The sequence below is a fragment of the Heterodontus francisci genome, chromosome 23, assembly GCF_036365525.1.
Source record: "Heterodontus francisci isolate sHetFra1 chromosome 23, sHetFra1.hap1, whole genome shotgun sequence".
Taxonomy (NCBI): domain Eukaryota; kingdom Metazoa; phylum Chordata; class Chondrichthyes; order Heterodontiformes; family Heterodontidae; genus Heterodontus; species Heterodontus francisci.
In genome coordinates this window covers 65,651,070-65,677,855 of record NC_090393.1, presented here as the reverse complement: position 1 = coordinate 65,677,855, position 26,786 = coordinate 65,651,070, and the positions used below count along the sequence as shown (strand labels likewise).

Below are 26,786 nucleotides of genomic sequence, written 5' to 3'. Positions count from 1 at the left end.
CGGTCGACCTTGTTGTAGAGGTGGCAAGTGAGGTGGGGGGGGGGCATCTCCGAAGGCTGCTGCACTAGTATCAATACAGGGGCAACCTCTGTCACAGGGCATGACTCTTCAAAAGATTATTGGAGGGGCCATGGAGGCTGATGATGATGACGGAGCCTCGTGAGGTGTGGTCCCCTCATCACCATCTGTCGCCATCTCAGCCTTGATCGCTGGAGGGAACCACCAGCTGGGGCACAGCTAGCAACTCCATACTTCATTGTGCCATTTGCGTCACTGACCGGTCAATGCTAGACTGCAGCATTCACACTGTGCATGTCAGCCACTGTTCCTGCATCCACTCTGAGTGATGCTGTGTTTGACTCTCCATGAGGTCGGCCGCTCTCTCAATGGAGGAGCTCATGTGTTTAAAGCACTGAGATATTGTAGGTTACATGAGATGAATGGACTCCTCCATTCTCATATCATTACTCCGCAGTGCCTCAGGTAACTCTGACGTGGGCACACATCTCACGCTGGTTGTCCAGATAGAGCTGCCTGTTTTGTGACTCCGTAGGCTCTGCATCTGTCCCCTGCTGAGCAGGGCTGTGCCTGTCCTCCATCCTCCGAGGGGGACGGGTCACAGCCGACTCTGCCTCCCCCGGATCCTCCTGTTCTGATGTAATGTGTGCTTCACGCTGTGCCACCCACTGAGATACGAGTATCTGAGCTGGTGGAGGGTTCACAAGAAAGATGTGACGGTGCAGGCTCCAAGGTGTCTTCATGTGACTCCTCCAGAACAGGTTTGTGGTGCCTTAACTCCTCCCCCTCTGCAGCTGGCCTTGTGGGAGACGTAACAGAAGGTGGTCATGAGAAAGTAGCACAATCAACAGATGATTCTGCTGCATGAAATAATGAGATGACAGCTGATGGATTGACAGCTCTTGCACTGGGAGGATTGCCATGCATCCCTGGAACATGAGAATGTTGAGATCTTTTCACCTATGACGGACTCCCGTTTCTCCGTCTCCTATGTTCCGGTAGCTTACCACTCTGGCCAGCTCCTCAAAGTACGTCAGTGACGTGAGCTGGGAGATCCCACCATCCACGTGTGCCCTCTTGCTCTCCCTGGCATTGTTCTCCTGCTTGTTCTGCAAGGTGAAGGAAGATGCTTTTAAGACAATGCCTTTCTCCATCACCACTTGCAGCTTTTCATTTGGATAGGATATTGCTGATTTCCCTCCAGCCCACCGTCCAATAGCACTCAGATAATGAACTATGCTTATGGGTCATCAGTGCTCCTGTGTACACATCTGAGGAGAACTCCTTGTATAGTGCTCCCGCTCCTCTCGCAGCCTTCCTGCAATCCTTCTGCGTACAACAGTCCTGTCCCCTCGCGGCCCTCCCGCTTGCTGCTTCCAACCTGTTGCAGCCTGCTTATCCCCTCCCTCACAGAGCTCCCGTTCCTGATGGCCCTCCAGTGTTTGGTGCCAATTGAGCTTCTTCCTCTAGTATTTCAGCTCAACCAGCTGAGCACACAGTTGCTTTTTTAGCTACACTAATGTCTTGACGCTGCTGCCTAGATGCTGTAGCATCTCCTGCACTTCCTCAGCACACTTTCAATCCGAGCCATGCGAGTTGCACTGAATGCCCATGGGCTGTTTTTTGTGTTCCACCTGCAGGGTTGGTAGCCTGTGCAGCAGCAGGAGCTGAGGTGATTTGTGGGGATTGGTAAAAGGGAATTAATCAAATCAAAAAAATCCCATGGCCTGTGGATAGGTAGATTCCCTGTACAGGGAATGGTTTCTGGGGTACATGTTGGCATCACAGTTGTGGGCTCATAGAACAAACATTGCTAACTCCAATAGTTTGGCCTGTTATGGATAGATTTGAGAGAGAACAGAAACCCTAGTTCCCCTCCCTTTACTGTCCGCAGTCAATGTTTTCTGTTGAAAAGGCAGGTGTGTGTGTTTCTTAACCCCTGAGTCTATGGCCAATTTGCATAACCAGCAACACGCTTTTCATGAATTGTATTGAAGGGGATTATCTTTATTCACACGTTCACCCCTAAAGTCTAACACTACATCACTCACTCGCCACTCATGCACACACTCGAGAAAGAAAGCCATTAAGGAGGATAATACACTTTTAAAAATTACAAACAAAAGAATAGTTTGTAAGTCACATGATTTGGTTCGTCTTGAGGAAAAGGTATGTGTTGCGGGTCCGGTGAAGAAGGTGTTTTCACTCCTGAAGTGTACTTTGGCGGATTCAATAATTGGAGTCGTATATCAAAGTTGTTGCAGGATTCTCTCGAAGGGATGGATTTTCAGCAGGTCGCAAAGTTAATTGCTTGTAGTTTTATTACTAGGAGGCTGGTTTTCTGTACTGGTGAACTTGAAAAGGAGCAGGCTTGGAGGCCTTAAGATGTGAGTCTCCAGTTTTAAGGCATAGGTGTTTTGCCTTTTCTGCTGTCTCTGCAGCCGTTGTTTGCAAACTGTCCAGTCTGTCTGTGGCTGTTGGAATAATAAGATCGATATCTGGATTGGTTTCGGTCAGGTGACCATCTGATCAATACTCCTGTTGTCTACACAGAAGGATTCGAAGTTCAAAGCCATTTCTACGCAATGGGGGATGGATGGTGGCCATTCGAATCTACTTATGATTTAACTGGATCTTACAGCTCTGTTTGTTGAGTTTTGAGCTCGAAGACAGTGAGTTTAGGGCTGGAATTTTACGTCAGGCTGGAGGACCCACTCGCCAGCCAAAAGGTTGGTGGCGAGCCCACCTGCACTGGGCTTGGAAGCCACTCAGTAATTTTATTTGGCCCAGGCCCTTAATTGGCCTTAGACTGGGCTTCCACCCCTCTGAGGCAGGAAGTCCCGCCTCCAAGAGCAGCCGGCCAATCACCAGACCAGCAGGGAATGTGCTGCAGTGGAGGCGGCTTGTGCAGCCCCCTGCGCCCCCAGCCCGCAGGGAAGTCACCAAGTTTTACTGGGCAGCTTCCTGAGGTCCTGAGCTGCCTGCCCGCCGCTAGTAATTGGCCACTTAAGGGCCTTAATTGGCCTGGGGTGGGCATCCATTTGCCACTGCTGCTGCTCATAAAATTGCAGCAGGAAGATGATGGGAATGAAAGCCCCCGTCTCCCACCAATTTTAGGCCACCCCCACCCCCCGCCTCCAGCCCGCTGCTACTGGTGGTGTAAAATTCCGGCCTTAGGAGTCCATAGATATTGAGCTTTGAGTCGGACCACAAACAATAGGAGGTGTGAATTCCACAAATGGTTTCGTCTTGGTATGTCCATTCAAGGGAGGCACCTCCTTCCATGGTCATTCAATTAGGAACTTTCCGGAGGCTTGAGATACTTCCAAATCTGGGCCGAAATTGTAAGTCACTTGACCCTCGACAGCCATCTTATGCAGCATTTTAAATGGTTCATTTAAAAAAAAATGCAGGGCCAGAAGATTCTATGCTGAATACTGTCCTTGTTTAAAGTTATTAATAGAACATGCCTTTACTGGGCATGACAGGCCCACATAAAGAGGGCTAATTGTACTGCAGGCTGACACTGTGTAAGCCTTCAATTATTTCCCATGAGCCCAACACTTTTAGGGGATGGGCGGGGTGATGCTGATGTTCGGAATGGGAGTCACTGGCAGAGAGGGATGTGTATTTTTGGGGCCATTTCCTTTTGCTGTTAAGATGTGGCTGCAAACAAAGTTGCTATGTATTGTTGGGAATCATAGAAACCAAGACAGGAAGTGTAGGACAATGTGAAATATCAGACCTAGGGCAGTAGGACCTGAAAACGAATGTTTGTTTGTGTTTTGTTTAAATGCTTTCTGTTATCTCCTGAGGAATCACGCTGAGGTATGGGTTCCACAGGCACAGAGCACTTTCTTACCTCAACTAAGCTTCAACTAAGGTTCAGACAGAGTACATTGATGGGCTATCTAATCGCAGGGGGCAGCACAATCAAACCCAATTTTGTTTACAGCCAGTGTTCACACAAGTGGACTGTCAAGCATGGGGTGTTGGTCACTGGATGCTGACCAGTAGCAGGAACACTGGCTGGTGTTTACTTTCCTGAGCCCTAGGGGAAGCACTAAGGCTGGTGCATCCTGGCTGCAATCAGTTAGTGTGGCACAGATCAGCAATCAGACTGTTGACATTTAGGCTGTGTACGTAATGCTATTCCAGACAGTGCACACTGCTGTTGGATTTTCATTGGCTATTGTTATTTGTCCAGATTGTCCACAGGTATTTATCATAGAATCATAAAATAGTTACAGTGCAGAACGAGTCCATTTGACCCATCATGTCAGCTCTCTGTAAGAGCAACACAGTTAGTCCCACTCCCACAAACCCATAGCTCTGCAATTTTTTTTTCTCTTAGCCAATTACCTTCGAAAGCCATGATTGAATCTGCATCACTACACTCTCAGGCAGTGCATTCCAGATTTAAACCACTCGTCGCATTTTAAAAAGGTTTTTCCTCATGTTACCTGTGGTCTTTTAGGCAATCACCTTGAATTGGTGTCTTCTGGTTCTCGATCCTTCTGCCAATGGGAACAGTTTCTCCCTACACCTCATGATTTTGAACACCTTTATCAAATCTCCTCCCAACCCTCCCCAACAGCACTAGCCAACAGTCCTGAGAGGTCACTGGTCCCGACTCTGTTCAGGTGCAACCTATCCAGCCTGTATAGGTCCCACCTCCCCAGAACCAGTTCCAATATCCCAGAAATCTAAAGCCCTCCCTCCTGTACCATCTCTCCAGCCACACATGCATCTGCTGTATCCTATTTCTATACTCACTACTGCATGGCACCGGGAGTAATCCAGAGATTTATTACCCTTGAGGCCCTTCTTGTTAGTTTCTTTCCTAGCTCCTTAAAATCTGCCTGCAGGACCTCATCCCTCTATCAACCTATGTCATTGGTACCAAAATGGACCATGACTGCTGCTATTCACTCTCCCACCAACCCCGCTCCCCCCCCCCCCCCACCCCCACCCCCCTTCAGTGACATCCTTGACCCTGGCATCAGGGAGGCAACACACCATCCTGGTTCATGTCTGCGGCTGCAGAAATGCCTGTCTGTTCCCCTAACTATAGAATCCCCTATCACTGTTGCTTTCCCAGCCTTCCCCCTTCCTACTGTACAGCTGAGCCAGCCGTGGTTATGACTTGATTTTTGTTGACTTGCTCTCTTATACTTTGCTCTTTTTGACTCCCCACCAATGCCGCTTTTATCTGTGGGTCTCTGGCCCTGTCTTCCCTCAGAGTTGCTCTCTCTCTGACTCTCACTGACTCCCTGCCACCGCTTTTACCTGCAGTTGTCCAGTGCTGTTTTCCCTCAGGCTCACTCTCTCTAACCAAGGTAACCTCTAATACAGGGTCGAGGAGTATGAAACATTGAAATATCTGGTTAATACTTTATTAAATCAAGTCAATCAGATAATAAATCAACAATCTTTACATAGTGTATGTTAGATATAGGTGCTAATTATGCTCACATACCAAGGACTCCTTCAGGAAGTCACAAGCATGTCATCAACTGATTATGCTATCCCCAAGTAGCTCCAATGCCTATCTTTATATGTTTCTGTGCTGTAAATTCCACCTGGGACATGAGCCTATGAAAACAGGATTTAGTGCACAGGAAGATCGCAGATTCCGCTACGCATTGCAGTGCACTCCTTCTCTACCGGTGCTCTCAGACTTGTGCTCTCATTCCATAGGCCTGAAGCTGTGCTGCCCACAGCAGACAGGGTCATTCTTCCTGCATTGAAGCAGACGGTGGGGAACCGAGCCACAGAGCGACAGAGGCGACTACAGGCCGTGCAGAAGAACCGCTGTCGAAAGGTTCTACTCTAACACATTAATCCGCCAAGAGACTCCAGCGCACAGAAGCTCTATGGTCACTAGATTTATATCTGCACTTAATCTGAAGCACATGCACTCTTGTGGACTTTGGTGTGAATGGACTGACTGTGCATTTGTTCTACAGGGGAGCCTGCTTTACTATGCATTAAAATATTCCTTAAACTATCTCCACATCCTGTTTTCTATATGAACACTAATGGGAGGAATGTGCAGGCAGCCTCCTCTCAGCAGGTATAAGGTAATGACAGCAACTAAGGAGCCCTGGCCTACCTGGTAGCTCAGGGGGCCATGGCTTATGTAAAGGGATGGTAGCCTGGCTCTGCTCATGGACTTGATTTTAGCTATAAGCAGCCTGGATGCAGTTGGGCACTAAAACTTAGCAGCAGCCATCTCAAAGGGAGAGCTGTGAATTCATGCCATGTTCTGGAAGTGGCAGGGAAAATGGTAGAGGGGACAATTAAGGATAAAAACATTTCCATAGTAAGAGAGGATATAACTCTTATAAGAGGTAAGCAGGTGGTGGAGACAGAATTGAAATTAGAAAAGGATTTAAGGGAGTGGTGTGTAGACCCCCTGTAGCAGCTGTGAAGTGGTAGATTTTATAAATGTAGAGATTAGACAAGCATGTAGCAAAAGCAGAGTGGCTTTTATAGGGGATTTTTAACTTTCATATAGATTGGGACAAGCAGACTAGCACCTATCAAAAGTAGTGAATTTATTGAGTGTGTGCAGGACAGTTTTCTGCAACAATATGCCCAACAACTGACAAGGGGACAGGCTATGCTAGATTAAATAATGAATAATGAGCCAGGTTTAGTTAACAGCCTAATGGTGCTTGAACATTTATTGAATAACAAACATAACATGATCGAGTTCAATGTAGTATTTGAACCAGAGAAATGTGAAACAGAAACAAGATTCTAGATTTAGGTAAGGTTGACTTCAATGGGATGAGACAAAGACTCTCCATAGTAAACTGGGCAACTTTGTTAATGGGTTTAAAGAAAAAAAAATTGGGGGAGGTGTTCAGAAAAGAATTTGTGATTCAGAACCAGTTTGTACCCCTCAGGGGCAAGAGCTCAACTTACAAACAAAAAAGGCAATGAAAACCAAAACTGACATAAAACTAAAAGAAACAATATACAGAAGTGCAAAAATGCACAGATCCTGCCCAATGGGAAAGATACAAACAACAGCAAAAGGTGATGAAACAGATTATAAAAAGAGCAACAAAAAGGCAGTATGAAGAGTGGGCGGCACAGTGGCGCAGTGGTTAGCACCGCAGCCTCACAGCTCCAGCGACCCGGGTTCAATTCTGGGTACTGTCTGTGTGGAGTTTGCAAGTTCTCCCTGTGTCTGCGTGGGTTTTCTCCGGGTGCTCCGGTTTCCTCCCACAAGCCAAAAGACTTGCAGGTTGGTAGGTAAATTTGCCATTATAAATTGCCGCTAGTATAGGTAGGTGGTAGGGAAATATAGGGACAGGTGGGGATGTTTGGTAGGAATATGGGATTAGTGTAGGATTAGTATAAATGGGTGGTTGATGGTCGGCACAGACTCGGTGGGCCGAAGGGCCTGTTTCAGTGCTGTATTTCTAAACTAAAACTAAACTAAACTTGCAAGGGATATTAAAATCAACACAAAAATACTTTTACAATTATATTAGGAAGAGTGTGTTCAGGATCAATGTGGGCCCTTTGAAAAATGATAAGTGATAGTGTCAACAAAAATAAGGAAATACCAGACATGTTGAATAATTACTTTGTCAGTATTTATAGGAGAGGAAGAGGTCAACTTGCTGGATATCCCAAAGAAATTAATACTGAGACAGGGACTCACCAAATGTAAGCCGAACAATAATAATGAAGAAAATAATGACAAAGAGTGACAAATCCCCAGAACCAGATGGTTTCCATCCCAGTGTTTTAAAGGAAGTAGGTGAGAACATTGCAGATGCCCTAACTATAATCTTCCAAAGTTCTATTGATTCAGAAACCATAACATTAGATTGGAAAATTGCACATGTGGCTCTGCTATTTAGGAAAGATGAAAGGGGAAACCAGGGAATTCTAGACCAGTTAGTCTGACATCTGTTGTCAGGAAATTACTAGAATCTATAATTAAGGAGAGGTGACTGAACACCTTGAAAATTTCAGCCGATCAGAGATAGTCAGCATGGATTGTAAAGGATATGTCTTGCCTAATGAACTTGATTGAATTTTTAAGAGGTAACTTAAGTAGTGGACAGGGGAATGACTGGATGTCATTTATCTGGACTTCCAGAAGGCATTTGATAAAGACCCTTATAACAGACTGTTGGCTAAAGTCGAAGCTCATGGAATTGAAGACAAATTATTGACTTAGTTAGGAAATTAGCTGAGCGGAAGGAGAGAGTAGGGATAATGGGCGGGTACTCTAATTGGCAGGATGTGACCGGTAGTGTTGCGCAATGATCTATGTTGGGACTTCAACTATTCACCGTGTTAACAACTTAGATGATAAGATAGATAGCCACATATGCAAATTTGCTAATGACACAAGACAGGCGGGATAGTAAACCGTGTACATAGAAGCATAAACTTACCAAGAGAATAGACAGATTAAGCAGACAAAACTGTAGCAAGTGGTTTTCAGTGTAGGCAAATACTTTGGACCTAAAAAGGAGAGAACAGGGTACTTTATAGATGGTGAAAAGCTAGAAATAGTGGAGATCCAAAGAGACTTGGGCATCCGGGTACACAGATAATTAAAATATCATGGACAGGCACAGAAAATAATCAGAAAGGTTAAAGAAATGCTGGTCTCGACATGTAGAGGATTAGAATACAAGGGAGGGTAGAAGTGCTGTAATGATTCTATGACACTAAGTGATGCTTCAGCTATACAAAGCCCTGGTTATGCCACACCTAGAGTACTGTGAACAGTTTTTGGCACCACAACCCAGGAAGTATTGGCCTTGGAGGGAATGGAGCATAGGCCTACCAGAATGATACATGGACGCCAAGGGTTAAATAACAAGGAAAGATTACAATAACTAGAGTTGCATTCCCTGGAATTGAGAAGGTTAAAGGGGTGATTTAAAGTTAAATAAAAGTTCTGGTCACCTCATTACAGAAAGGCTGTAATTGCACTAGAGAGGGTACAGAGGAGATTTACAAGGATGTTGCCAGGACTGGAAAAATATAGCTATGAGGAAAGATTGGATAGGCTGGGGTTGTTCTCCTTGGAACAGAGAAGGCTGAGGGGAGATCTGATTGAAAGGTACAACATTTTGAGGGGCCTGGATAGAGTGGAGGTGAAGGGTCTATTCACCTTAGCAGAGAGGTCAGTGATGAGGGGGCATAGATTTAAAGTGATTGGTAGAAACATTAGAGGGGAGATGAGGAAAATCTTTTTCACGCAGAGAGTGGTGATGGTCTGGAACTCACTGACTGAAAGGGTAGTTGAGGCAGAGACCCTCAACTCATTCAAAAGGAGTCTGGATATACACCTCAAGTGCCGTAAACTGCAGGGCTACGGACCAAATGCTGGAAGGTGGGATTAGAATAGGTGGATCGTTTTTCGGTCGGCACAGACACAATGGGCCAAGTGGCCTCTTTCTGTGCCATAAACTTTCTATGATTTGATTGGAGTTTTCAAGATATTAAGGGGAACAGATAGGGTACATTGGGAGAACCTGTTTCTGCTGGTTGGTGAGTCTCCAGGACAAGGGGGTATAATCTAACAATTGGAACCAAACCTTTCAGGAATAAAATTAAGAAAGGGTGGTAGAAGATCTGGAGTTAGGTTGCAGATCAGTTGCGATCACATTGAATGGCGGGCGGAATAGGCTAAATGGTCTACTCCTGTTCCTATATATGTGTACCCCATTATGTCAGGGTGGGGATGAAGACAGATACTCCTGTCCCCTAGTATCAGCTATGTCTCAGTTGATAACACTCTTGCTTCTGAGTCACAAGTTCCCAGTTCAAGGCCCACGCCAGGATTTGAGCACAAAAATCAAGTGCTGACGCCCTCCAGTGCAGTACTGAGGGAATGCTGCACTGTTGGAGGTGCCACCATTCAAATGAAACATTAACCAAGGTCCACCTGCCTATATGTAAAAGGTCCCATAGCAGTATGGCCATTTTGGAGACATGGGTAGAGCAGGGGCAGGAATGGATGTTGCAGGTTCCGGGATTTAGATGTTTCAGTAAGAACAGAGAAGATGGTAAAAGAGGGGGGGGTGTGGCATTGTTAATCAAGGAGAGTATTACAGTGGCAGAAAGGACGTTTGAGGACTTGTCTACTGAGGTAGTATGGGCTGAGGTTAGAAACAGGAGAGGAGAGGTCACCCTGTTGGGAGTTTTCTATAGACCTCCGAATAGTTCCAGAGATGTAGAGGAAAGGATAGCGAAGATGATTCTCGACAGGAACGAGAGTAACAGGGTAGTTGTTATGGGGGACTTTAACTTTCCAAATATTGACTGGAAATACTATAGTTCGAGTACTTTAGATGGGTCAGTTTTTGTCCAGTGTGTGCAGGAGGGTTTTCTGACACAGTATGTAGAGAGGCCAACCAGGGGCGATGCCACATTGGATTTGGTACTGGGTAATGAACCCGGCCAGGTGTTAGATTTAGATGTAGGTGAGCACTTTGGTGATAGTGATCACAATTCGGTTAGGTTTACCTTAGCGATGGGCAGGGACAGGTATATACCGCAGGGCAAGAATTATAGCTGGGGGAAAGGAAATTATGATGCGATTAGGCAAGATTTAGGATGCATAGGATGGGGAAGGAAACTGCAGGGGATGGGCACAATCGAAATGTGGAGCTTATTCAAGGAGCAGCTACTGCGTGTCCTTGATAAGTATGTACCTGTCAGGCAGGGAGGAAGTTGTCGAGCGAGGGAGCCGTGGTTTACTAAAGAAGTTGAAGCGCTTGTCAAGAGGGAGAAGAAGGCTTATGTTAGGATGAGACATGAAGGCTCAGTTAGGGCGCTTGAGAGTTACAAGCTAGCCAGGAAGGATCTAAAGGGAGAGCCAAGAAGAGCAAGGAGAGGACACGAGAAGTCATTGGCGGATAGGATCAAGGAAAACCCTAAGGCTTTCTATAGGTATATCAGGAATAAAAGAATGACTAGAGTTAGATTAGGGCCAATCAAGGAGATAGTGGGAAGTTGTGTGTGGAATCAGAGGAGATAGGGGAAGCGTTAAATGAATATTTTTCGTCAGTATTTACAGTAGAGAAAGAAAATGTTGTCGAGGAGAATACTGAGATTCAGACTACTAGGCTAGATGGGATTGAGGTTCACAAGGAGGAGGTGTTAGCAATTTTGGAAAGTGTGAAAATAGATAAGTCCCCTGGGCCAGATGGGATTTATCCGAGGATTCTCTGGGAAGCCAGGGAGGAGATTGCAGAGCCTTTGTCCTTGATCTTTGTGTCGTCATTGTCGACAGGAATAGTGCCGGAAGACTGGAGGATAGCAAATGTTGTCCCCTTGTTCAAGAAGGGGAGTAGAGACAGCCCTGGTAATTATAGACCTGTGAGCCTTACTTCGGTTGTGGGTAAAATGTTGGAAAAGGTTATAAGAGACAGGATTTATAATCATCTTGAAAAGAATAAGTTCATTAGCAATAGTCAGCACGGTTTTGTGAAGGGTAGGTCGTGCCTCACAAACCTTATTGAGTTTTTCGAGAAGGTGACCAAACAGGTGGATGAGGGTAAAGCAGTGGATGTGGTGTGTATGGATTTCAGTAAGGCGTTTGATAAGGTTCCCCACGGTAGGCTATTGCAGAAAATACGGAAGTATGGGGTTGAAGGTGATTCAGAGCTTTGGATCAGAAATTGGCTAGCTGAAAGAAGACAGAGGGTGGTGGTTGATGGCAAATGTTCATCCTGGAGTTTAGTTACTAGTGGTGTACCGCAAGGATCTGTTTTGGGGCCACTGCTGTTTGTCATTTTTATAAATGACCTGGAAGAGGGTGTAGAAGGGTGGGTTAGTAAATTTGCGGATGACACGAAGGTCGGTGGAGTTCTGGATAGTGCCGAAGGATGTTGTAGGGTACAGAGGGACATAGATAGGCTGCAGAGCTGGGCTGAGAGATGGCAAATGGAGTTTAATGCGGAACAGTGTGAGGTGATTCACTTTGGAAGGAGTAACAGGAATGCAGAGTACTGGGCTAATGGGAAGATTCTTGGTAGTGTAGATGAGCAGAGATCTTGGTGTCCAGGTACATAAATCCCTGAAAGTTGCTACCCAGGTTAATAGGGCTGTTAAGAAGGCATATGGTGTGTTAGCTTTTATTAGTAGGGGGATCGAGTTTCGGAGCCACGAGGTCATGCTGCAGCTGTACAAAACTCTGGTGAGGCCGCACCTGGAGTATTGCGTGCAGTTCTGGTCACCGCATTATAGGAAGGATGTGGAAGCTTTGGAAAGGGTGCAGAGGAGATTTACTAGGATGTTGCCTGGTATGGAGGGAAGGTCTTATGAGAAAAGGCTGAGGGACTTGAGGTTGTTTTCGTTGGAGAGAAGGAGGAGGAGAGGTGACTTAATAGAGACATATAAGATAATCAGAGGGTTAGATAGGGTGGATAGTGAGAGTCTTTTTCCTCGGATGGTGATGGCAAACACGAGGGGACATAGCTTTAAGTTGAGGGGTGATAGATATAGGACAGATGTTAGAGGTAGTTTCTTTACTCAGAGAGTAGTAGGGGCGTAGAACGCCCTGCCTGCAACAGTAGTAGACTCGCCAACTTTAAGGGCATTTAAGTGGTCATTGGATAGACATATGGATGAAAATGGAATAGTGTAGGTCAGATGGTTTCACAGGTCGGCGCAACATCGAGGGCCGAAGGGCCTGTACTGCGCTGTAATGTTCTAATGTAATGTTCTAATATTTCAAGGAAGAGTGGCGTCCTGCCCAATATTTATCTCTCAATCAACAAGAACCTAAGAAATAGGAGCAGGAGTAGGGCATTCCTCCCTTCAAGCTTGCTCCATCATTCATAACATCATGGCTGATTTTCTACCTCAACTACATCTGCCTTCTCTATCCTTATATCTTTTGATTGCCTTAGTATGCAAAAATTTATTGATCTTTGTCTTAAATATAGTCAACATCTGAGCATCCACAGCTCTCCGGGATAGAGAATTCCAAAGATTTTTGAGTGAAGAAATTGCTCCAAAATGGCCAACCTTTTATTCTGACATTATGACCCCTAGTTCTAGACTTCCGAGTCAGGGGAAACATCATCTCTGCATCAAACCTATCAAGCACTTCAGAATTTTATTTGTTTCAATAAGATCACCTATCAGAAAAACTCAAGGCCAATCTCTCTTCATAGGACAGTCCCCTCATCTCAGGAATCAGTCTGGTGAACTTGCGTTGCACTCCCTCTAATGCAGGTATATCCTTCCTTAGGTAAGTAGATCGAAACTGTACACAATACTCCAGATATGATCTCACCAAGACCCTATATAATTGTAGTAAGATTTAATTAGTTATACTCCAATCCCTTTGTAATAAAGGCTAACATACCATTTGCTTTCCTAGTTGCTTGCTGTACCCGCAGGTTAGCTTTCTGGGATTCATGTACAAGGAACCCAGGCCCCTTTGGTTATCATTTCCCAGGCTCTCACCATTTAAAGAAAATATTCTGCTTTTCTATTTTTTCAACCAAAGTGGAAAACCTCACACTTCTTGTTCCATCTGCCATATTCTTGCCCACTCACTTAACCTCTGTATCCTCCTCACAGCTTACTTTCCCACTGAACTTTGTATCATAAGCAAACTTGGATACATTGTACAAGGTGCCCTCATCTAAGCCGTTTGATATAGATTGTAATACCTGAGGTCCAAGCATTGATCCTTGTAATACTCTGCCAACCTGAAAATGGCCCATTTATTCCCATTCTGGTTAACGGACAGAAAACAATCTGCAATCTGTAATTAGGAATTACCCCTAATTCCATGAGCCCAAATTGCGTGTAATAATCTTGGGTGACTCTTTTAAAAATCCAATTGCACTATATGCACTTAGTCTACCCAGCTAGTTGCAACCTAAAAAAAAACTCAACAGATTTATCCAACATGATTTCCTTTTCATAAATCTGTTCACTGCACAATCATATGATTTGCTAAGTGCCCCGTTACCACATCCCTAATAGATTTTAGATTTTCCCCACTACTGATGTCAGGCTAACTGACCTATATATAGTTCCATTTTCTCTCTCTCCCTCCTTTCTTGAATAATGGGGTTACATTTACTACCATCCAATCCACTGGGAGCTATGCTAGAATCTAGGGAATTCTGGAAAATCAAAACCAAAGCATTCACACTGTCTGTAGCCACCTCTTCTTAAAACCCTAGGATGTAGGTCATCAGGTTCAGGGGATTTGTGGACTTTTAGTCCCATTAAGTGAATTGCTCATTTGGAGAGCTGGTGCAGACATGGGCTGAATGGCCTCCTTCTGTGCTGTATTAATTCTGTGATTTCCCCAGTACAATTTCTCCACTAATATTAACATCCCTAAGTTGTTCACTCTCGCTAGACACTTTGTTTACCATTATTTCAGGAATTTTTTTTGTTTAATGTCTCTGCCATTTCCTTTGTCCCTATTATAATTTCTCCTGTCGCTACCTCTAACGGTCCCACATTTACCTTTATTATTCTCTTTTTTACAATCTGTTTTTATGTCTCTTTCTAGTTTCTTCTCATATTTTCTTTTCTCTATCAAGTTCTTGGTCCTCCTTTGCTGAATTCTAAAATCCTCAGGCTTACTACTCTTTTTGGCAACATTATTAGCCTCTTCCTTTAATCTAATATTTTAACTTCTCTCGTTAGCCATGGTTGAACCACTTCTTAAGGTAATGTATATTAATTGTAAATAATGTATTAATTCTTTAAAAGTTTGCCATTGCTTATCTACTATCATATCTTTTAATCTAGTTTCCCAGTCCACCTTAGTCAATTTGCCCCTCGTACTTATGTAGTTTGCTTTAACTAAATCACTCTCATTCAATATAAAATTATATTATGATCACTTTCTCCCAGAGGCTTCTTTACTGCAAAATTACTAATCATCCCTGTCACATTGTACAATACTGCATATAAAATAGCCTGTTCCTTTGTTTATTTCAGATTTCCAGCCTCCACTGTATTTTGCTTTTAGTATACCATTAATTTCTACGTGTTATTAATTTATCTATTACATAGAACATTTACAACAAACTGATATAGCACCTTCAGCTTTGACATTTTTGTATTTTTCCCTGACGTCACCTATGCCCTTTGTTACTGTCTCTGCCCTATCCCGATCCAATCTGCTTAATTTTACCCAAATTAATACTCTACTCTAGAGCTTGATATTTCTCTTACTGCTTGTGAATTTACCCTTTCCTGAATCCTACTCCCCACCACATTTGGTTTAAAGCCGTCTACCGCGTTGTCGTTTGATTTGCTGGGAAACTGCACCCAGCCTAGATTAAGTACAGCCTATCCCAACGGAACAGCTCCCTCTCCTCTTTCTCCAATACTGATACCAGTGAAACAAAACCCCTGCCATCCCACAGCACTTTTCAGCTATGCTTTTAATCTGTTTATCCCTATGCTAATTTGCATGTGGCTCAGGCAACAATCCAGACATTATTACCCGAGAGGTTCTGCATTTTTAATTTCGGCCCCAGCTCCTCAAAACTACCTAGTGGAACTTCATTCCTAGTTCTACTTATATTTTTGTTGCCGACATGGATCAATACAACTGGATCCTACCCCTCCCACTGCAAGGTCTATTCCAGCTGTGAGGAGATATCCTTAACCCTGGCACCAGGCAGGCAACAAAACCTTCAGAATTGCTAGTCATAGCTGCAGAGAACAGTATCCCTCCCCAACTGTATTGTCCCCTATCACTACCACATTCTTTTTCACTACTTCCCACTTGAATGGCCTCCTGTATCACAATGCTGTGCTCAGTTTTCCCATCCACCCAGCAGACTTTGCCCTTATTCACATAGGCAGCTGGAACCCTATACCTGTTGGATAAGCACAGAGGCCAAAGCTCCTCTAGCACTGCACCTGGGACCCCTTCACCCACTTGACTCACAGTCACACCCTCCTGTCCATGACCACTAACCAGACCTAACCCAAGGGGTCTGACACCCTGCTGGAACAAAGCATCCAGGTAACTCTCCCCCTCCGGTGTCTGCACCTTAGACTCCAACTGAGCAACTCTGAATTGAAGTTCAAGATACAGACGGCATTACCTGCATGCAGGCAGACCTGGACAACATTCAGGCTTGGACTGATGATTGGCAAGTAACATTTGTGCCACACAAGTGTCAGATAATGACAATTCACCCTCCACCAGCAGTGCAGTGGCAGCAGTGTGTACCATCTACAAGATGCACTGCAGCAACTCATCAAGGCTCCTTCAACCTCACCTTCCAAACCCGCGACCTGTACCACCTGAACGACAAAGGCAGCATGCGCATGAGAACATCACCACCTGCAAGTTCCCCTCCAGTCACACACCATCCTGGCTTAGAACTATATTGCCATTCCTTCACTAGGTCAAAATTTTGGAACTCCCTCCCTAACTGAATCTGCACCACATAGACTGCAGTGGTTCAAGAAGGCGGTTCAACCACCACCTTCTCAAGGACAATTAGGAATTGACAATAAATGTTGGGCTTGCCAGTGATGCCCACATCCCATGAATAAATAACAAAAGACTTCTTATAGATGTGGTTGTTCGGATTGAGATACCCTGCATGAACTCCCACTGGTTGCAGTACACCATCTGTACTACCATCCCTATCTAACCTTGCTTTATTTAATTAAACTTACTTGAACTAGTTTTGATTTGTTAATTAAATGAAATGTTTACCACCTTAAGCTGTGATGTCAGTGATTTTTCTCATTCTCTGCTCACAAATTTAGACTGCCCCTTTCAATAATTATACTCTCTCCCTCCCTCCCTCCGGCTGCTTGATGTTCTCAGGGCTGCTCTCACGCTCAGAGGCTCTTTCTCTCTCCCCCTCTGCTTTATACTCAAGGGGCTGCACTCGCACTCTTTCTCTCCCACTTTACACTCTTGGGACCACTCGCTCTTTCACTTTATGCTTCTGGGACTATTCTCTCACCATTTTATATTCTGGGGGATGTTGTCTGTCTCTTTGTACTTTCTTTACACAAAGCAGCCAAGGCTTGCTGACCTCTGTGCCTCTTCATTCCCTCAATCTGCATTCCATGAGGATCAGGTAAAATTTTTAGAGTTAAAAAGGATTAGTTCATGTGTCATGTAATTATTCTTCAAATCCTAGGGTCATATGTTGCTTCTTCAACATAGTGTATCGAGCTAAAACATTTCTAATTGACCCTTTTCCATGTTTCCCATACAATCACTATCACGATTGGGTGATGATTTTTATTTGATAGTAATCAGTAAAAGAAAAGCAGAAGTTCTCCCAGTGGCTGACCAACATTCATCCCTCACACATCACCATTGAGCTCATTGTTGGTACAAGCTCCTACTGTAGTCTCCCAGTAATCTCATATATGAAGTAGCATGAGATAATGTGTTGCAATACCTAAATGATTAAGCTCTTGTGTTAATATATAACAGACCCAGGGCTTATGGCTCACTCTAAATATTGGCTGTTGATGAGAAGTGGTAAGAGCACAGGACAGAATATGAACTACATTAAACACTAAAAGCTTCATCAAGTTCATTTTAAAAATACATTATGGGTTTTCCATTAATGTGGCTGAGACCACACCATTTTACACAGGAAATTAACAGTAGTTTTGTACATCTCAGCCCCCAACCAGCTCTGGAATTTCAACAATCGCAACACTAAAGATACAGAAAAGCATCTAATGCAGAAGAGGCAAAGATAAAGAGGACATGGAGCGGTCTGGGGGGCTGTGTTAATCAGTACATTTCCTTTACTGGAAGAGTTTCATTTTTCACTGGGGTGTTTCAGAAAAATGCATCAGGCATTTCTAGAATTAGCATGAAGCTTGAACAGTCCTAGGAGATGTCATTAGTATATTTGATTAATTAGAGCACTCTGGATTAACAATGGCGCACAAGAAGAAATGAGTGTGTAGAGCTCTCGGACTGACTTCCACAAAGACACTGCATTCCTCATTCTGGGATTTCATTTCCTCCCAATCTTTCAGTACAGACAAGGTATATCAACACTCATTTTCACAAAATAAGCTAGAATTCGTACAGAGGAGCAAGTTAAATTTTTACAAAACGTCAACCATTGCAATGCTAATGTCCCCTTAGTTTGAAGTGATCAGCACCGCTTGCACTGGAGACTGATGCACACTGATAGGTGGATGACCACTTCATGGTACCTGGTCCATCATTTGGCTGTGCACTTCAGCCCATTCACACTGATGCCGGTGAGTACAAGACAATCCATTTAATTGTAGAATAGTTGCAGCAAACAACGTGGAGCTGGGAAATGAACCAGACTCGTGACTAGAAGCATTCCTGGAGCTGAGAATAAGATGCCTGTGCAGGGCTTGGAATCAAACACCAAATCCAGGACATGGTCTCAATTGATGTTTCTTCTGACAAAACTTCACCACTGTTATATCACATTAAATATTAAAATTAGGATGACATAACACTTGTACCATCAACAGAAAGGAACACTGATCTGTAAAAATAAATCCTTCTGTCCACATTTACAAATCCAATAGTAACATTCAAAAGCCTCAAAAATCATTTAAAAAACAGCCATTGGCATCTGATCCAAAATTAACCTCTGTTTTTACAACTTAAAAAAAAATTATTAACTGAGAAAATAGAAAAATAGAAAGAGCTGAATCTTTTCCTTTTCAAGCCTGGTGAGGCTTTGTTCGGTCTGTACAGAGAGCCCATACAATCCCATAGAGAAACCACAAGATTAGGATCAGCAGGAAAGAAGCCAAGGGATTCAGGTTGAGTGTGGCACCAATAACCATACAGAGGAAGACAGAGAATAGCGTGCGGTAACTGGCCAGGAAGCGTAGACTGAGCCGCGGCTGTTGTTGCTGGAAACTGCGGCACACCACAGGACCGGACTTCCGACTCAGCTCCGGGCAGGTCAGGTAATAGCGAGCCAGTTTTCCCATCAAACTGTCCCACTGACACATGGCATCCATTTCATCAGCAAACTGCAGGACACAAAAAGACTTGCATTTATTTAGCACTTTTCATGACCTCAGGACATCCCAAAGCACTTTACAGCCAATGAAGTACTTTTGAAGTGTAGTCACATTTGTAATGTAGGAAATGTAACAGCCAATTTGCACACAGCAAATTTCGACAAACAACACTGTGATAATGATCAGATAATCTGTTTCAATAATGTTGACTGAGGGATAAATATTGGCCAAGACACCAGGGGAAACTCCCCTTCTCTTCAAAATAATGCCATGGTATCGTTTATGTTCATCTGAGGGGACAGACTTGGCCTCAATTTAAGGTTTCATCTGAAAGAGCATCTCCTGACATTGCAGCACTCCCTCAGTACTGCACTGGAGTGTCAGCTTAGATTTTGTGCTCCAGTCTCTGGAATGGGCTTTGAATTCACAACCTTCTGACTCAGAGGCATGAGTGCTACCAACTGAGCTATAGGTGACAGAGGAAAGGAACAGCACCAATAGCAGGGCATCAGTGAAGTGAGACAGGAGACACACTGTTAAAGAATTAAACACTGAAGGTCTATCAGCATTTAAAGGGAGAAAAAGACAGCTTTAATGTTTCAAGTGGGGCCCCATGTAGGGGTAACCCATAGTAACAAGAAATGCTGGGAATACTCAGCAGGTCTGGCAGCATCAGTGGAGAGAGAAGTAGAATTAACATTTCAGGTCAGTGACCTTTCATCAGTTCTGAAGAAGGGTCACTGACCTGAAATGTTAACTCTGCTTCTCTTTCCACAGATGCTGCCAGACCTGCCGAGTATTTCCAGCATTTCTTGCTTTTATTTCAGATTTCCAGCATCCACAGTATTTTGCTTTTATTATAGGGGTAACCCATCCCTGCTTTAAGATGATGAACCTATGTGCATTTTTAGCATTTTTTATTTAAGGGGGGTGGGTGTGGTGGCGTAGTGGTAATGTCACTGGACTAGTAATCCAGAGCCTAGGATAATGTTCTGGGGACACTGGTTTAAATCCCGTCACGGCAGATGTGAACTTTAAATTCAATTAATAAATCTGGAATTAAAAACTAGTCCAATGAAACCATTGTCGATTGTTGTAAAAACCCATCTGGTTTACTAATGCCCTCTAGGGAAGGAAATCTGTCATCCTTACCTGGTCTGGCCTACATGTGACTCCAAACTACAGCAATGTGGTTAACTCTTAAATGCCCTCTGAAATGGCCTAGCTCAGTTCAAGGGCAATTAGGGATGGGCAATAAATGCTGGCCTAGCCACCAACACCCACATCTTCAAAATGATAAAAAAAATTCAGTGCTCTAGAAAGTTTCACAGAATCACAGAATAATACAGTGCAGAAGAGACCCTTCAGCCCATCAAGTCTGCACCGATGCATTAAAGACACCTGACCTGTCTACCTAATCCCATTTGCCAGCACTTGGCCCATAGCCTTGAATGTTATGACGTGCCAAGTGCTCATCCAGGTGCCTCTACCACCCTCCCAGGCAGGGCATTCCAGACTGTCACCACCCTCTGGGTAAAAAAATTCTTCCTCAAATCCCCCTTAAACCTCCCACCCCTCACCTTAAACTTGTGATCCCTTGTAACTGACCCTTCAACTAAGAGGAACAGCTGCTCCCTATCCACCCTGTCCATGCCCCTAAATCTTGTACACCTATATCAGGTCACCCCTCAGTCTTCTCTGCTCCAGCGAAAACAACCCAAGCCTATCCAACCTCTCTTCATAGCTTAAATGTTCCATCCCAGGTAACATCCTGATGAATCGCCTCTGCACCCTCTCCAATGCAATCACATCCTTCCTATAATCCTTCTATACAACTCCAACATGACCTCCCTGCTTTTGTAATCTATGCCTTGATTGATAAAGGCAAGTGTCCCATATGCCTTTTTCACCACCCTATTAACCTGCCCTTCTGCCTTCAGAGATCTATGGACAAACACGCCAAGGTCCCTTTGTTCCTCGGAACCTCCCAGTGTCAGGCCATTCATTGAATACATCCGTGTCACATTACCCCTTCCAAAGTGTATAACTCACACTTTTCAGTGTTAAATTCCATTTGCCACTTTTCTGCCCATTTGACCATCCTGTCTATATCTTCCTGTAACCTAAGACACTCCACCTCACTGTTAACCACTCGGCCAATCTTTGTGTCGTCCGCGAACGTACTGATTCTACCCCCCACATAGTCATCTATGTCATTTATATAATGACAAACAATAGGGGACCCAGCACAGATCCCTGTGGTACGCCACTGGACATTGGCTTCCAGTCACTAAAATAGCCGTCTGTCATCACTCTCTGTCTCCTACAGCTAAGCCAATTTTGAATTTACCTTATCAAGTTACCCTGTATCCCATGTGCATTTGCTTTCTTGATAAGTATCCCATGTGGGACCTTGTCAAAGGCTTTGCTGAAATCCATGTAAACTACATCAACTGCACTACCCTCATCTACACACCTGGTCACATGCTCAAAAAATTCAATCAAATTTGTTAGGCATGACCTCCCTCTGACAAAGCCATGCTGACTATTCCTAATCAAATTTTGCCTCTCCAAGTGGAGATAGATTCTCTCCTTCAGAATTTTCTCCAATAGTTTCCCCACCACTGACGTGAGACTCACTGGTCTGTAGTTCCCTGGCTTATCTCTACAGCCTTTCTTAAGGTTTCTGTCAGAACATACAGGATCAACTGAATCACAGAATGGGTACAGCACAGAAGGCTGCCGTTCGGCCTGTCGTGTCTGTGCCAGCTCTGCGAGAGCAACTCAGCTAATCCAACTCCCCCATCCTTTCCCTGCACCCCTGCAAATTCTCTCTCTCTCTAGGTGCGTATCCAATTCCCTTTTGAAAACCATGACTGAATCTGCCTCCACCATACTCTCAGGCAGTGCATTCCAGATCCAAACCACTCGTGAAGGTATTTTTCCTCAAGTCACCTTTGGTTCTTTTGACAATGACTGTAAATCGATGCCTTCTGGTTCCTGACCCTTCTAGCAATGGGAAGAATTTCTCCCCATCTACTCTGCCCAGAGTCCTCATAATTTTAAACACTTCTATCAAATCCCCCCTCAACTTCTCTTCTCTAAGGAGAACAATCCCAAACTGGCTCTCACATTTCCTACATTACAACAGTGACTACACTTCAAAAGTACCTAATTGGTTATGAAGCGCTTTGGGATCTCCTTCTCCAATCTAACATTGTAAGTAAAATCCCTCATCCCTGGAACCATTCCTGTAAATCCTTTCTGCAGGAAAGCCTTCACAACCTTCCTAAAGTGTGGTGCCCAGAATGGACCAATATTCCAGTTGAGGCCAAACCAGGGTTTTATAAAGGTTCATTATAACTTCCTTGCTTTTGTACTCTATGCCTTTTATAAGCCCAGGACCCTGTATCCCCTTTTAACCCCTTTCTCAACCTGCCCTGCCACATTCAATGATTTGTGCACATATACCTCCCATGTCTTTGCATCCCCTTTAGAACTGTACTCTATTTTATATTGCCTCTCCTTATTCTTCCTACCAAATGATATCACTTCACACTACTCTGCATTAAATTTCATCTGCCATGTGTCCATCCATTCCTCCAGCCGACATCTTCTTGAAGTTTATCACTATCCTCAAATTTTATAATACTTCCAAACTTTGTCTCACCTACAAATTTTGAAATTGTGTCGTTAATATAGATCATGAAAAGCAGTGGTCCTGGTACAGACCCCTGGGGAATCTCACTGTGTACCATCGTTCAGTCCAAAAAAACTGTTCACCACTACTGTTGCCTGTCACCCAGGCAACTTCGTATCCATGCTGTCACTGTCCCTTTTATTCCATGGGTTTCAACTTCGCAGGCAAGCCTGTTATTTGACGCTTTATCAAATGCCTTTTGGAAATTCATATACAGCACATCAACCTGCATTACCCTCATCAACCCTCTCTGTTACCTCATCAATAAATCTCAATCAAATTAGTTAACTACGATTTGCTTTTAACAAATCTGTGCTGGCTTTTCTTAATTTATCCACACTTGTCCAAGTGACTGTTAATTTTCACTCAGATTATTGTTTCTAAAAGCTTTCCCAACACAGAGATTAAAATGACTGGTCTCTAGTTGCTGGGTTTATCCTTACATCCTTTTTTGAACAAGGTCCTGGAGAGGGTGCAGAGGAGATTTACCAGAGTGGTTCCAGGGATGAAAAGGATTTTACTTACAAGGTTAGATTGGAGAAGCTGGTGTTGTTCTCCTTGGAGCAGATGAGATTGAAGGGAATGTGATAGAGCCATACAAGACCATGACAAGTTTAGATGATGTAGACAAAGAAAAGTTGTTCCCATCAGCTTTTTTTATTCTTTCATGGGATGTGGGCATCACTGGCAAGGCCAGCATTTATTGCCCATCCTTAATTGCCCTTGAACTGCGTGGCTTTCTAGGCCATTTCAGAGGGCAGTTAGGAGTCAACCATATTGCTGTGGGTCAGGAGTCACATGTCGGCCAGACCAGGTAAGGATGGCAGTTTTCCTTCCCTCAACGGCATTAGTGAACCAGATAGGTTTTTACAACAATCAATGGTAGTTTCATGGCACTATTAATGAGACTAGCTTTCAATTCCAGATGTTTGTTTAATTACATTTATTAATTGAATTTAAATTCTACCAGCTGCTGTGGTGGGATCTGAACCCTTGTCCCCAGGGCAACAGCCTGGGTCTCTGAATCACTAGTCCAGTGACATTGCCACTGTCTTGCCCAAAGCCGATGGTACAAGGAGTAGGAATAGGGGAAACATATTTAAAGTTTTGGGCAAGAGATGCAGGGGAAGGGATGTCAGAAAGAACTTTAAAAAAAAAAAATACAGCGAGTGGTAATGATTGGGAACTTGGTGCCTACGAGGGTGCTGGAAATGGAGATAGAACATAGAACATTACAGCGCAGTACAGGCCCTTCAGCCCTCGATGTTGCACCGACCTGTGAAACCATCTGACCTACACTATACCATTTTCATCCATATGTCTATCCAATGACCACTTAAATGCCTTTAAAGTTGGCGAGTCTACTACTGTTGCAGGCAGGGCATTCCACGCCCCTACTACTCTCTGTGTAAAGAAACTACCTCTGACATCTGTCCTATATCTATCACCCCTCAACTTAAAGCTATGTCCCCTCGTGTTTGCCATCACCATCCGAGGAAAAAGGATCTCACTATCCACCCTGTCCAACCCTCTGATTATCTTATATGTCTCAATTAAGTCACCTCTTCTCCTCCTTCTCTCTAACGAAAACAACCTCAAGTCCCTCAGCCTTTCCTCGTAAGACCTTCCCTCCATACCAGGCAACATCCTAGTAAATCTCCTCTGCACCTTTTCCAAAGCTTCCACATCCTTCCTATAATGCGGTGACCAGAACTGCACGCAATACTCCAGGTGCGGCCGCACCAGAGTTCTGTACAGCTGCAGCATGACCTCGTGGCTCCTAAACTCGATCCCCTTACTAATAAAAGCTAACACACCATATGCCTTCTTAACAGCTCTATTAACCTGGGTGGCAACTTTCAGGGATTTATGTACCTGGACACCAAGATCTCTCTGCTCATCTACACTACCAAGAATCTTCCCATTAGCCCAGTATTCTGCATTCCTGTTACTCCTTCCGAAGTGAATCACCTCACACTTTTCCGCATTAAACTCCATTTGCCATCTCTCAGCCCAGCTCTGCAGCCTATCTATGTCCCTCTGTAACCTACAACATCCTTCGGCACTATCCACAACTCCACCGACCTTCGTGTCATCCGCAAATTTACTAACCCACCCTTCTACACCCTCATCCAGGTCATTTATAAAAATGACAAACAGCAGTGGCCCCAAAACAGATCCTTGCGGTACACCACTAGAAACTATACTCCAGGATGAACATTTACCATCAACCACCACCCTCTGTTTTCTTTCAGCTAGCCAATTTCTGATCCAAAGCACTAATTCACATTCAATCCCATACTTCTGTATTTTCTGCAATAGCCTACCGTGGGGAACTTTATCAAACGCCTTACTGAAATCCATATAGACCACATCCACGGCTTTACCCTCATCCACCTGTTTGGTCACCTTGTCAAAAAATTCAATAAGGTTTGTGAGGCACGACCTACCCTTCACAAAACCGTGCTGACTATCTCTAATGAACTTATTCTTTTCAAGATGATTATAAATCCTGTCTCTTATAACCTTTTCCAACATTTTACCCACAACCGAAGTAAGGCTCACAGGTCTATAATTACCAGGGCTGTCTCTACTCCCCTTCTTGAACAAGGGGACAACATTTGCTATCCTCCAGTCTTCCGGCACTATTCCTGTCGACAATGACGACATAAAAATCAAGGACAAAGGCTCTGCAATCTCCTCCCTGGCTTCCCAGAGAATCCTAGGATAAATCCCATCTGGCCCAGGGGACTTATCTATTTTCACACTTTCCAAAATTGCTAACACCTCCTCCTTGTGAACCTCAATCCCATCTAGCCTAGTAGTCTGTATCTCAGTATTCTCCTCGACAACATTTTCTTTCTCCACTGTAAATACTGGCGAAAAATATTCATTTAACACTTCCCCTATCTCCTCCGATTCCACACACAACTTCCCACTACTATCCTTGATTGGCCCTAACCTATCTCTAGTCATTCTTTTATTCCTGATGATGAATGATTTCAAAAGGAAATTGGATGGGCACTTGAGGGAAATAAACTTGCAGGGCAAGGTGATATAGTGGGGGAATGGGACTGATTGGATTGCTATGCAGAGAGACGAATGGCCTCTTTCTGTGCTATCATGAATATAAAGGTGCAACATTTGCAATTCTCCAGTCCTCTGGTACCACCTCTGTATCTAAGGAGGATTGGAAGATTACGGCCTCTGCAATTTCCACCCTTACTTCCCTCAGCATCCTTGGATGCATCACATCCAGTCCTGGTGACTTAACAAGTTTAAGTACAGCCAGCCTTTCTAATACCTCCGCTTTATCAATTGAAAAAACCTTCCAACAGATCCAAGGTCCAAGAGTAAGAAGACATATTCTTCAGATGTGCAGTCAGCTTTGGATAGAAGGGAGAAGGTCTGGTACTAACATGTGGTGGCTGAGATTGGTTAGAATTCGTGACTCACCCGTAGGTTGATGGCAGACGATATCTGGAATAGCAGGCGCACTAACAGGCCACTCTCGTAACTGCGGATCGGCTGCAGCTCAGGGTCTCCCTGATACTCTAAATCAAACCTTCGGAGTCCATTTATAATCTGCAAATAACAACTCAGTACATCAACAGACAATGGTACACCGGCAGACTATCCCAGTACACCCAGACAATGGTACACAGACAGACTATCCCAATACACCCACATACAATGGTACACAGACGGACTATCCCATTACGCCCACATACAATGGTACACCGGCAGACTATCCCAGTACACCCAGACAATGGTACACAAGGCAGACTATTCAGCCTCCCAGCTTTCTCCCTCCAGTTAGGAGCAGGAGAGCAACCAGCACTATTGAACTGTAAGAGAGCGAGAGTCAGCGCCAATGGAATGTGTATCCCAGCAAATGTCAATGATTAGCTTCCAGCTGTATCCCAAGCTGGTATTCTATATTTAATCTACCCACCAGTATTTCTTCCCTTGGTGCTGGGATGCTGTTTCAAAGGTTTTGGTCACCACCCCAGGTGGTGATTAATCACATGAACAAAATGAACTTCAGTAAGTGTTTCATAACCTAGCCTGAATCTGC

General features: G+C 44.2%; 2 protein-coding genes across 4 annotated transcripts in view; one reads left to right on the top strand and one right to left on the bottom strand.

Annotated features, from left to right (window-relative positions):
- The window catches only part of si:ch211-222n4.2 (uncharacterized protein LOC101885505 homolog), a 70,357-nt gene extending 64,338 nt beyond the window's left edge, over positions 1–6,019 (top strand). For both annotated transcript variants that reach the window (XM_068055631.1, XM_068055630.1), the window contains exon 9: positions 5,719–6,019. In XM_068055631.1, the coding sequence (XP_067911732.1) occupies positions 5,719–5,854 (136 nt within the window). In that variant the 3' untranslated portion in view covers positions 5,855–6,019. The remainder of the gene's footprint in view (positions 1–5,718) is intronic.
- Positions 6,020–17,555: 11,536 nt separating this feature from the next.
- The window catches only part of smpd4 (sphingomyelin phosphodiesterase 4), a 70,854-nt gene continuing 61,623 nt past the window's right edge, over positions 17,556–26,786 (bottom strand). For both annotated transcript variants that reach the window (XM_068055436.1, XM_068055435.1), the window contains 2 exons: positions 26,165–26,293; positions 17,556–19,017 (listed from right to left, as the gene is read on the bottom strand). In XM_068055436.1, the coding sequence (XP_067911537.1) occupies positions 18,700–19,017; positions 26,165–26,293 (447 nt within the window). In that variant the 3' untranslated portion in view covers positions 17,556–18,699. The remainder of the gene's footprint in view (positions 19,018–26,164; positions 26,294–26,786) is intronic.